The 13,368-nt window shown below is 41.9% G+C and overlaps 1 protein-coding gene across 2 annotated transcripts in view; it reads left to right on the forward strand.

Moving 5' to 3' along the window:
* Positions 1 to 13,368, forward strand: part of USP43 (ubiquitin specific peptidase 43) — an 87,775-nt gene that overhangs the window by 31,305 nt on the left and 43,102 nt on the right. For both annotated transcript variants that reach the window (XM_039476092.2, XM_039476093.2), the window contains exons 4-8: positions 1,203 to 1,295; positions 3,069 to 3,204; positions 6,635 to 6,770; positions 8,746 to 8,881; positions 12,714 to 12,825. In XM_039476092.2, the coding sequence (XP_039332026.1) occupies positions 1,203 to 1,295; positions 3,069 to 3,204; positions 6,635 to 6,770; positions 8,746 to 8,881; positions 12,714 to 12,825 (613 nt within the window). The remainder of the gene's footprint in view (positions 1 to 1,202; positions 1,296 to 3,068; positions 3,205 to 6,634; positions 6,771 to 8,745; positions 8,882 to 12,713; positions 12,826 to 13,368) is intronic.

A 13,368-nucleotide genomic window follows, 5' to 3' on the forward strand; every position in this document is an offset into this window, starting at 1 on the left:
CTGGAAACCGAGTCTAACTTTCTTAAGAGCAGTGTGTTCTTCAGCAAATTTCTTAACCCCTCTGTGCTTCAGATTTCGCTTCTGTAAAATGAGTATATTATTGGTTGCTATGGTTGATAAATGGGTTCATCTATGCTCAGTGTTCAGAATGATGCGTGGTTCTTAGTAAATGCTATTTCAATGTTAGCTACTACTTTAAGGAGCTATTTCTTATTGTTTCTTCTTCTGTACAATAAGGAGGGTGGGCAATGTCAGTGGCTCTCTACTATGGGTGAACACTGGAGTCATTTGGTGGAGCTTAAAAACTCTCAGCATTTTGGAAAATTTTTGATGCCTGGATCCCTCTCTACCCACCTTGAAACAGAGTCTCTGGGAGTGGGACCTGGATACAGGAATTTAAAAAAAAGTTTCCTGTGGTTTGGGGCACAGTAAGGGTGAGAAGCAGAGGCAGAGATGGCCCTGAGATCCCTTCAGCTTGGAAGTTGGCATGCTGGGTTTCTGTGGCAGGGGCAGGTTATAGCTTCCCTTTCCGTACTCAGTGCACTCATATGTACCACCAAACTTTCTTTTCCCTTTAAAAAAAACAATGGAGGTGAAAGTCCTGTAACATAAAGCATTCTAAAGCGTACAATTCAGTGACATGTACGTTCACAATGCTGTGCAGCCACCACCGCCTAGTTCCTAAACATCTTCATCTTCCAAAATAAAACCTGGTACCCAGTAAGCAGTCAGCCTCATCCTCCCTTCCCTCAGCTTCTGGCAACCACCAAGTTGCTTTCTTCATCTATGGCATTACCTGTTTTGGATACTTCACATAAACGGGATCATACAATATGTGGGCTTTCGTGTCTGGCTTCTTTCACTTAGCGTGCTGTTTTCAAGGTTCATCTACATTGTACTATGGATCAGGGGTTCATGCCTTTCTAGGACTGAGCTGTATTCCACTATGTGGATGTACCATATTCTGTTTCCCCATTTATCTGTTGATGGACAGTTGGGTTGTTCCCACCTGAACTGTTGTGAATAGAGCTGCTATAAACACTTGTGTCCAAGTATTTGAACACCTATTCTCAATACTTCTGAGTATATACCTAGGAGTGGAATCGCTGGGAGTGGAAATGCAGTGGTAATTCTGTATTTAATTTTACTGCCCAATTGTTTACATGTGATTAAACATTTGCCTCTGTTCTTCACTCTCACAGGTCTTCCTTGACTTGTCCCCACTGCCTGAAACAGAGCAACACCTTTGATCCTTTCCTGTGTGTGTCCCTACCTATCCCCTTGCGCCAGACGAGGTACGTGGGTGTCGCAGCTTGCCCGGTGAACCTGACTTCTATCCTCACTCATTACGGGGAACCTTCTGCCCTCACACCTGCCATTTTCTCTCCTTTGCTTCTCAGCCAGCATTCCTCTGGAAACCAGCCTTAGAGCTGGATGACATTCAACTATTAAAACTGACAGAGTAAAAGGTTACTGTGTCCCTTCTCTAGCTAAGGAGGAAATTATGAATGTTTGGCACTATTGCCAGTCTTAGGTCTGTAGCCCATTCAGAAGCTGGCACGGACCCGCTGGCCTCGCTTGGTCAGACAGGGGCTAACGAGAGAAAACCTGTGGCTACCTGCTTTTCCCGGCTTTATTTCAATTTCAATTTCAAAAATCTATTTTCTTCTTTGGGAAGGTGTAGGAAAAAGATTTCTTTAAGGAGCAAAGAAAGAGGGAAAGGGTTGTTTGGGGGAAGATGAGAAAAAAAGAAAAGCGGAGGTAGGGCTGGGTGACAGGTGCCACGGCTGAGTTCCATAAAAGTAAGCCCGAATCTTAGCCGTGACCATTGAGGCAAATGGCCAACGTCGGCATCCTGGCACGCAGGTGAGTGCCCATGTGGGATGTCTTCTCTGGCACTGGAACAGAGGCTTTCCTCTTTACGTTCCCCACCTCCTTAAGTGCCATGTCTCTCACCCTCTGCCTGTTGACATCCCCTGCCTTTAGGATGCAGCTGAAGACATGACATCTTCAGAAGCCCTTCCTTGGCAGCACAATCTCCCTTTCTGCTCTAAAATCCTGTGCTGCTGGTCTCCCGCATTACAAATATAACTGTCGGCTTATACTACAATGTGTCTTATACTGTGTATCATCGGTGACACCATCAGATCATGTTAACTTATAGATGTGATCTAAGGCTTCCAGCCTGACACAGCACAGCACAGTGGTTGAGATGATTGACTCTGGAGCCAGACAGTCCAGGTTCAAATCCCAGCTCTATTAATTTACCTGTGTGACTTGAACAATTAGTGGAGTACAGATCAAGGGAAATAGTGCTAGAGTGGACCTTCATATGCTGGTAGGATGGGGAAGCAGAGATTTCCAAAGGAGACTCATTAAGGAGAATGTCTTCAGTAGTGTTGATTTGTACTGAAAAAAAAAAAAAAAAAAAAAAACAGCAACAACAAAAACTTGACTGCTTTAATTTTCGAACTTTGGAGTTTGTTTCTGTTTATGCTTACCTATTTAACAAATAGAGCCTTGAGATTGAACATCTCTGTGGTGATTCTTAATCAAATGCTTTTTCCCCAACTGTCTGGAAAAGCAGTTTAGAAGATTTGGCTCTACCCTGCCACCTGGTGACAATGTACCAAGTACAGGGACACAACCAGGAAGCGGAGATTATGTGCTGAACTTGATCCATTGTGTTTTTTGTTTTGTTCGTTTGTTTTTTGAGACAGAGTCTCGCTCTTTTGCTCAGGCTGGAGTGCAGTGGTGCAATCTTGGCTCACTGCAACTCCCACCTCCCAGGTTCAAGCGATTCTCCTGCCTCAGCCTCCCAAGTAGCTGGGATTACAGGTATGCACCACCATACCCAGCTAATTTTGTGTTTTTAGTAGAGACGGGGTTTCAACATGTTGGCCAGGCTGGTCTTGAACTCTTGACCTCAGGTGATCTACCCGCCTTGGCCTCCCAAAGTGCTAGGATTACAGGTGTGAGCCACTGCGCCCAGCCTTGATCCATTATCAACAATGTCATTCACGGTTCATGGCAGTCTTTTAAGGGTGTTGCCCCTTCCTATTTTCCAGGTTCTTGAGTGTCACCTTGGTCTTCCCCTCTAAGAGCCAGCGGTTCCTGCGGGTTGGCCTGGCCGTGCCAATCCTCAGCACAGTGGCAGCCCTGAGGAAGATGGTTGCAGAGGAAGGCGGCATCCCTGTAGATGAGGTGTGATAGAATTGCATTCGGGCCTGGTCGTTGGATGATAGAATGCTAACTGAGCCAGCTGTCTGGGCTGTTTAGGCCAATTTGTGGTTCCCAGGTGACTCCAGTGTGACTCATGGGTTTCTGTTTGATTAGTAATGCCTGGCGTCTGGGATGACTGGGCCTTGACTTCTCCCTGCATTGAGACAGAATGACCAGAAAAGAACACCTTTGCCTTCAAGGAAGGTGATGATGATTATGATCGTCATATTCCCAACAATAGCTAACCCTAGGTAGTGCTTACTAAGTGTGGGGCACTATTCTGTGAACTTTATATTCATGCCTGATTCAATCACAGGCATCCTGTGAAGTAGACATTCCAATTGTCCTCATTTTACTAACAGGGAATAAAGAAGTTCTGAGAGGTTAGGTGACTTGCCCAACGTCACTAGCTAGTAAGTGGCAGAGCCAGGATTTGGATTTCGATGGTTTGACTCCGTAGCTTAAGTCGCCATTGCGTATTTTCACTCTTGGGGACATAAACCAGGATGCTAAAGGAACAGTAAATGAAACGGGGGTACTTGCTGAGAGAATCGAGGATGTGGAACAGGAGAGGGAACATCTGGGGGAAGCTGGGTTGGCTGTGTTCTACTTGTTTTCTTTTCAAATGAGTCTTGGTGAAGGCATTAGATTCGTGGTGCCTGGAGGGGCCCTCATGAGAAACAGGGAGGAGGCCATGGTGGCACCAAGCTATGTGGCAGGACGGGAGGGGCTCTAAGGGTGATTCAGTGGCTCCCTAGGTTTCTGACCCTGGACACACCACGTGATTGGCTCTGTGTCCTTAACAGTGAAATAGAAAATTGACACTTCCCTGACTACCTCATGGGATTTTTTTCAAATCAAAAAATATTTTTAACCTTGGTAAGGCATGCCACATATACAATAACGTATATGTATCTTAGGGTTGTGGTGGGCTAGGCGTGGTGGCTCACACCTGTAATCCCAGCACTTTGGGAGGCTGAAGTGGGCAGATCACCTGAGGTTAGGAGTTTCAGACCAGCCTGACCAACATGGTGAAACCCCATGTCTACTAAAAATACAAACAAATTAGCTGGGCATGATGGTGTGCGCCTGTAATCCCAGCTACTCAGGAGGCTGAGGCAGGAGAACAGCTTGAACCCGGGAGGTGTTCAGTGAGCCGAGTCCCGCCATTGCACTCTGGCGTGGGTGACAAAGTGAGACTACGTCTCAAAAAAAAAAAAAAAAAAATGTGGTTTGCCAGGTTTCTCTACATTCATAGCCGCATTCCTATAACCTCCAGCCTTACTGAGCCTCCCCATCAACCCACTGGGCTCCTTTCTGCCCCTGCCCAATCAATCCCCCTGACCTTTATCTCCGCCTCATAGAATATTCATGACTCTCTCAAATAGTGGGGAAAATGTGTGTCTCTTGCTTTGTTAACTCTAAAGTGCGCTATGGAGAGAGAGGAGGACAGTGGGTGAGAGTCCTGGGGAGAAAATGGCGGCAATAAAAGATCAAAAGGGAGAAGTCTATGAAAGGTAGTGTTTGAATAATTAAGAGTGTGAAAAATTCTGGCAGGAATTTGAGAGGTGTGATGTGTTGGCTCAGGGAGGTGGGAATCACTTGGGATGCTGGTGGGTGATGGGGATTTAGATTGAAACTTAAAGTCATCTGTTTTGATGTTTTGTTTTCGTTAACTGGCAAATGTATTGCATTTATATTATCTAGAATCATAGTTATATGTATTTGGATTTATTTATGTATATGCTATTTACCCTGTTTTCCTATTTCGTGCCCCAGCCCCCGCCTCCCAGTTTTTACATTGAGCAGTCTTTTTCTTTTAGAAGATGATTCTTTTAGATAGAGCAGTTTTTCTTTATTTCATCTCTTCTGGGATGAAGTACGTATACATTATATTTCTATTCTTTTAGTGGTTATTAAAATGTCAACATGCATAATTACTAGTCTAATGTTAATCTTCCTAGGTAACACAAGGATCCTGGTATACATTAAATTCCCTTATACCTTTTTGATTTAGATATGGTTGTCCAGTATTTTAATCCCTTCTCTACCTCCAATTGTAACAGTAGTAATAGTTATTATTTTAGCTTTATATAGTCAACAATATTTACATTTGCCAATGTTTGCCATTTTCTTTGGCTCATCAGTTCTTCCTGCAACTCAAGTTTTCTCTTTGATTCAGGTTTTTAAATCCTGAAATCTATTTATATTTATTTATGAATGAGTAAATGAATGAATGAATGGCAGAGTTTTCCTCTGTTGCTCAGGCTGAAGTGCAGATGTGTGATCATAGCACACTGCAACCTTGAACTCCTAGGCTCAAGGGATCCTCTGACCTCAGCCTCCTGAGTAGCTGGGACTACAGGCTCATGCCACCATGCCTGGCTAATTTTTAAAAAAAATTTTGTAGAGATGGGGGTCTCACTATATTGCCCAAGCTGGTCTCGAACTCCTGGGCTCAAGTGAGCCTCCCTCCTCAGCCTTCCAAAGTGTTGAGATTATAGGCATGAGCCACTGTGCCCAGCCCTTAAATGCATATTTTTAAAGAGAACTTCCTAGCCAGTGTACATTGAATGGATTATGTGTGCAGAGATACTGATTTCTTCAGCCCTCGGGGTAGCGAAGTTGGGTCTATGGCAGTCAGAGCCCCCATAGTAGTTACTCCTCTACTCTACTACAAAACCATCTCCTATTTACTTCTGTTTGATAAAAATATTTTTTTATGTATGACATCATGTGAAAAAGGTTAGTAACTCTATTCAGAAGTTCTTTCTGTAGTAAATGTTTTTTGTTCACATGAAGAGGGCTTTATTTTGTTTTCATTTTTTCTGTGTTTGTTTAGCTGGGTATAACACTTGCAGATTTTTTTTCAGTTTCTTTTTTGTTGCACTTGAGATGTCTATGGACCATCTAATTGTTATTTTTTTATTTTTTATTTTTATTTATTTTTATTTTTATTTTTTTGAGATGGAGTTTCACTCTTGTTACCCAGGATGGATTGCAATGGTGTGATCTTGGCTCACCGCAACCTCCGCCTCCTGGGTTCAAGCAATTCTCCTGCCTCAGCCTCCCAAGTAGTTGGGACTACAGACGTGCACCACCACGCCCAGCTAATTTTTGTATTTTTAGTAGAGACGGGGTTTCACCATGTTGACCAGGATGGTCTCCATCTCTTGAACTCGTGATCCACCTGCCTCAGTCTCCCAAAGTGCTGGGATTATAGGTGTGAGCCACCGTGCCCAGCCATGGACCATCTAATTGTTATATTTACTGTGCCTTACCGCTAAAAATAAGTAGCCAACTAGAAGGAAGAAAAGGGTGAAAAATGGGTGTTGACTATCAGTCACTTTCAGATTTATCTGTTAATTTCTCTTTCAGAAATCAAGAGGGAAAATGATCTTTCTCATTTCAGGTGATCTTGGTTGAACTGTATCCCAGTGGATTCCAGCGGTCTTTCTTTGATGAAGAGGACCTGAATACCATCGCAGAGGGAGATAATGTGTATGCCTTTCAAGTTCCTCCCTCACCCAGCCAGGGGACTCTCTCAGGTATAATAGATGCTTTGCAAATTTTACTTGGCTATGATGAGTTGTAGGTTTCAGAGGATACTCTTTGGGTGCTAAGGCATAAAACATCCACTTTTAGCACTTGGAACAATCACACTTATTATCCCTGGTATTTGTTGTGTGCAGATGGTTGATGTTAAAAATTATTCAGTGAATACAGGGATTCTCAAAACCTTAGTGAATATCAGAATTACCTGTAGGGCTTATGAAAGCAGATTTCTGGACCCTACCCGTAGAGTTTATTATTCAGGTGGCCTGGAGTGGGGCCTAAGAGTTTGCATATCTAATGAGTTCCCAGGTGATGCTGATGCTGCTGGTCCAGGGACCACACTTTTGAACCACTTTTTGATATAGATGCTGGGGTCATCTTTGTTGTCAGGATTCGTACAGGTCCAGGTTTCGTTTGAAGTAAAATGTCTACAAATTTGAGCAGTACAAGGTTAAAGAGGTTATTAAATGACTTTTCAACAAAATAGTTCCACTTCTTATGCTTGTGTTTCCTATTCCATAGACTGGCTAAAATGATCGATTTCTAACAGTCCTTTTTATTTGTTGGTCAGTATACATTTTGGTCAAGTTTCTAGTGAAGAAGGCTCATATATATATATATATATATATATATATAGTTTTGAGATGCATTCTTGCTCTCTTACCCAGGCTGGAGTGCAGTGGTGCAATCTCGGCTCACTGCAACCTCTGTCTCCTGGGTTCAAGTGATTCTCCTGCCTTAGCCTCCCAAGTAGCTGGGATGACAGGCACGCACCACCACGCTCAGCTAGTTTTTGTTATTTTTAGTAGAGATGAGGTTTCACCATGTTGGCCAGGCTGGTCTCAAACTCCTGACTTCAGGTGACCCTCCCACCTCAGCCTCCCAAAGTGCTGGGATTACAGGTGTGAGCCACTGTGCCTGGCTAGAAGACCCATATTAAAAGAACCCTATGCCAGTGTTACCTTATACCCCAGATGATTCCTATGCCCTGGCCCCATGTCCTTGGCCAGCCTGGGTAGCTGGCCGTGGGAACTGGATGTTTGCAGTTCTCTGAGTTGACAGGGAGATGCTGGGCACTGGAATCTAGAACAGAACATTAACTGACACTCGCTATGTCAAAACCCAGTGAAACAAGTTCTCCTTTCAAATTCAGTAATGGTTGACACATCTTTTCCTTGAAAGTCAAAATTTCAGAACAGATTGGACATGGAGGATAGTCTGAATTCCTCTACTTCCTCATTGGTAAAGATTCTTACCTGTCTCTGTATCCTTCTTATGTTGGCTTTCTAAGAGAGTAGATACCCTGTGGGCTCTGTGATGAAGTCATAAAAGCAGCCAGAATTATTCTGGAGTATTTTTCAGGTACTTTGAAAAATATTAGTTAAATTCTTGTTCCTGTTTTAAAACTATAGGGTGATGGCCAGGTGCAGTGGCTCATGCCTGTAATCCCAACAGTTTGGGAGGCCAAGGCAGAAGGATCACTTGAGGTCAGGAGTTCAAGACCAGCCTGGCCAACATGGTGAAACCCCATCTCTACTAAAAATACAAAAAAGATTAGCTGGGCACGGTGGTGCACATCCACAATCCCGGCTACTTGAGAGGCTGTAACAGGAGAATCACTTGAACCTGGAAGGCAGAATTTTCAGTGAGCTGAGATGGTGCCACTGCACTCCAGCCTGAGGGACAGAGCAAGACTCTGTCTCAAACAAACAAACAAACAAACAAACAAAAAACTGTTGGATGAACGCAGCTGCAAATTCACTACCATTGTTTTGATGTTTGTATGCCAGGTGTCAGATGGCACAAGTGCCATGAGCCTCAGTATCTCCTCCCCTAAAGCCTTCTAGTGGCCTCCTATTGGTGATTAGCAGATGCTCAAAGAGAAAGGGGGACTACAGAAGCTAAGGCTCTGACCCAGCAAAGCAGCTCCTTTAAGAATATGAACAAATGTCATTCTCTCTCCTCCAGCTCATCCACTGGGTCTGTCACTCTCCCCACGCTTGGCAGCCCGTGAGGGTCAGCGATTCTCCCTCTCCCTCCACAGTGAGAGCAAGGTGCTAATCCTCTTCTGTAACTTGGTGGGGTCAGGGCAGCAGGCTAGCAGGTATGTTTCACTTTATTCTTTTTTCATGTGGTGTCTGGGATTTGTAGACTTGTACTTGGGAGCCTGTCTAGAGTAAAATTAAATATTTATTCCCAAGGTTAATAAACAAGGAGCCAGGAGTAGGGTACTTTCTGATTAAGAAGATTAGAAATATCTGCCTTAAGCATTTGGCTAACATCGTCATTCCTAACCATCAAATATCAGGGGCCTTTCTATTAATTGGCCCTCACCACTATTATTTTATATTGTAAAACCTAGGCAGTACAGTGCTGAAAGAAACTGGCTATCAGAAAAGAGGTGATAGTTTGTTAGTCCGTCCAGAAAACCAAGAACTGGAAAGTGATGGGGAGTAAGGGAAGGGTTCAGGAAACTGATGGGTTATATAACAAGTATACAAAAAAGATAGCTTTCTTATATAGCCCAAATAAAGTGTTTAAAAGCCAGAATTACATTAAGATATATTTAGATAAATAAAATGTTTCTAAAATGTATCTTAAATAATAAACTGGTAAAAACAAAAAAAGAGATTATTCTAATAATAATTAAAATATTATTAATTAGCTTAGCTTTCAAAAATCAATTAGCCCAGCCTTATTGAATAATTCATTAACTCTCCAGTAATATGAAATACATCATTTTTATCATATAATAAATACTTATAGATAGTTGGCCTATTTGACTGATTTAATTGCATATTCTTCTGCCTTTTTACAATATTTTAATAATTTCAGAATTACGGTATATTTCACATTACTACAGAGTGAAGGAATTATTCAAAAGTAAGGCTGGGCTAATTGATTTCTTTGTTTCTTTTTATTTTAAATAGTCAACTTTTTACTCCTGCGGTGAATTCACAAGTATAAATTTCAAGTTGACTAGAGACGTTAACTATAGAAAAGGAAGCCATAAAATAACTTAAAGATGGCTGAGGCAGGAAGATCACAAGATCGGGAGTTCCAGACCATCCTGGCTGACATGGCGAAACCCTGTCTTTATTAAAAATATGAAAAACTAGCTGCGTGTGGTGGTGCGTGCCTGTAGTCCCAGCTACTTGGGAGGCTGAGGCAGGAGAATTGCTTGAACCCGTGAGGTGGAGGTTGCAGTGAGCTGAGATTGCATCACTGCCCTTGAGCCTGGGCGACAAAAAGAGACTGTCTCAAAAAACAAAAACAAACAAACAAAAAGTTAAAGCCAACATGGAAGAATATGTATGTCCTTGGGTAGGGGCCAGTTTGACAGCAAAGGCAGGAGTCTGTAAAGGCGAAGGCTGATATTTTAAATATATTTAAAAATTTAAGCTAAAAGCAAATTTGAAAGGCAAAGGGCAAATGAGGAAAGATATTTATGTCATGTGAGAGGTGAAGGATTTATGTCCATCGTATAAATCCCAGCTCTCTCAAATTAAGGCAATAAATACCCTTGGTGAAATGAACCACAGAGATTAACATTAGTTCACAGAAGAAATACAAGTTTAGGCTAAAATATTCAGCATCGGCCGGGTGCAGTGGCTCATACCTGTAATCCCAGCACTGTGAGAGGCCGAGGCAGGCGGATCACCTGAGACTGGGGGTTTGAGACCAGCCTGACCAACATGAAGAAACCTGTCTCTACTAGATATATAAAATTAGCCAGGTGTGGTGGCACATGCCTATAATCCCAGCTACTCAGGAGGCTGAGGTAGGAGAATCACTTGAACTGGGAGGTGGAGGTTGCGGTAAGCCCGGATTGCACCAATGCACTCCAGCCTGGTCAACAAAAGTGAAAGTCCATCTCAAAAAGAAAAAAAAAAAAAGCAGCATCATTTGTAGTAGAAGAAATACTGGTTACAACAGCAAGATACTATTCTTAACCTTTTAGATTATTAAATAATTTTTAGACATTGATAATACTCATTCTGGGCCAGAGCCCAGAGAATCAGGTAAATTGGTATGGCTTTTGTGGACAGTTTGGGAAGAAAGAGCTTTAGTCTTGCCTTTCTACTTGTGTAACTTTACCCTAAGGGAATCATTGTGCACCCACAGGTATGTCCAAGGTTGCATGTAGTTCCTGAGATAAGCAAGCATTGTTTAAATGAAAACTTGGAATGGCTCGTGGTACAGGATGAATTAAGTAAACGGATCTGTCCATACAACAATGGACGCACAGTGCCCTTGCCTGTCCAAACAGATCACCTCACACTCGTGCTCTGCTTTGACCAATTTTATTCAACAGTTTCACATTCTTACCTCATTGGGTCTTCACACAGGCTGCAGTGAGGTCAGGAAGCAGCAAGTGGCTAGTGATTTGTCCAGGAGTCCCCACGGCAGAGTTAGGGCCCACAGACACGGGCTCACCCAGCATTCTGTACCCCATGAGCTCACTGCGGTGTGCTTACTAGATTGGGACATGGAAACCATCCCCAGTGATAAGAATATTTCTGATACCCCAAACCAACAATTGTGTCATCTGGATTTATGTCTCTGCCTTGCCTTCCCTGGGCTCCAAGTTTCTCTTACTCTACTGCCTGCTGTGGGGAAGAGACTTTGCCAGCTAGCTGGTCATTCAGGGTAATCTGTTTACATGGCAATATCTATCTGGCTTTGTATCACTGGGCCTCTGTTTACATTGCAACGTTTCTATTCATTATGAGGCTCTCTGATTGGCAATTTTGTATTGTGTTTGGCTTTAAAAATATTTACATTACTTTTAATTGACACATAATTGTACATATTTATGGGGTACAGAGTGATATTTTGATACATGTATACAGTGTGTAATGATCAAATCAGGGTAATTGGCATAACTATCACCTTAGACATTTATCATTTCTTTGTGTTGGGAAGATTCAAAATCCTACCTTCTAGCTATTGAAAACATACAATAAATGACTGTTAACAATAGTCACCCTTTACTGCTGTGGAACATTAGAACTTACTCCTCCTATCTAGCTATAATTTTTAATTCATTACCTAACCTTAGGCCCTCCCCAACCCCTCCCAGCCTCTAGTAGAATGACTATTCTATTCGACTTCTTTGACATTAACTATTTTAGATTCCACATGAGAGAGAACATGTAGTATTTATCTTCCTGTGCCTGACTTATTTCACTTAACATAATTTCCTCTAGCCTCATCCATCTTGCTGCAAACAACAGGATTTTATTCTTTTTATGGGTGCATGCTCTTCCACTGGGTATATAGACAACATTTTCTTTTTCATTTCTTTCCCATTCATCCACTGATGTACACTTAGGTTGATTTGGAATCTTGGCTGTTGTGAATACCCCTACAATTTACACAGGAGTGCAGAGATCTCTTTCACATAATGATCTTTCCTTTGGATAAATACCTAGTAGTGGGATGATTGGGTCATATGGTGGTTCTAGCTTTAGTTTTTTAAAGAATGTCCATGCTGTTCTCCATGGTGTCTCCATTTCCACCAACAGTGTGTAAGAGTTCTGTTTTCTCTACATGCTCACCAGCATTTGTTTTTTCTTATCTTTTTGATAATAGCCATCCTAACTGGGGTGTGATGATATCTTATGATGATATCTTATTGGAGTTTTGATTTGCATTTCCCTGATAATTCATATTGTTGAGTATATTTTCATATGCCTGTTGGCTATGTGTGTCTTTCTGAGAAATGTCTGTTCAGATCCTTCGCCCATTTTTAAATGGGATTCTTTCTTTTTTTTTTTTTTTTTTTTTTTTTTTGCTGTCGTGTTTTTGGCTCTGGTTCTTAACTCGTCACCTATCCTACTGTGAGAAAGCCAGAAGTAGAACAACCACTCATGACTGGTGGATGTTGGTGGTTTTTCCTTTGCTGAGATAACCCGATTTCCTTGGATTTTCAGGTTTGGGCCACCCTTCCTGATTAGAGAAGACAGAGCTATTTCCTGGGCCCAGCTCCAACAGTCTATCCTCAGCAAGGTCCGCCATCTTATGAAGAATGAGGCCCCTGTACAGGTCAGTGTGGCGTGTGTGTGTGTGTGTGTGTGTGTGCGCACATGTGTGTGTGTATTGGGAGGGGTAGAATGTAGGGTAGCTCAGGAGAGGAGAATTTGCTGTTAATAAGTACTCATACTGTTTTATAAAATGACTTAGATTTATGTGCATGGAAGTGACCATTTTCTAGTCTGTAGAGTTTTACTTTTGTGCCATTCCAAAATAACTTTCATGGACAGAGCTTTTTCTTATTAAATCTTTCAAAACACCATTGGGATAAAAAATAACATGTACATTTAAAAAAATTTTTTTTTCACATTTTCCACCACTCCCTAAGCATTTATGTTATATTCCCAATTTTGCATATTTATGGCTTACCATAGATTTTCCTAGAAGATAGCATATTGTAATAAATTGTAACTATATGTTTAAATTAACAATTTCAAGGGACTTGAGATAGAATTTCTGTGGAAAATTAAAATGGACGATTATGTCCAAATATGAAAATCTGGATGTTAAACTAATTTTGTCCAGTTTTTTAAAAACTAAGATAACTCAAAGGAA

Source organism: Saimiri boliviensis, chromosome 17 (assembly GCF_048565385.1).
Source record: "Saimiri boliviensis isolate mSaiBol1 chromosome 17, mSaiBol1.pri, whole genome shotgun sequence".
Lineage (NCBI taxonomy): Eukaryota > Metazoa > Chordata > Mammalia > Primates > Cebidae > Saimiri > Saimiri boliviensis.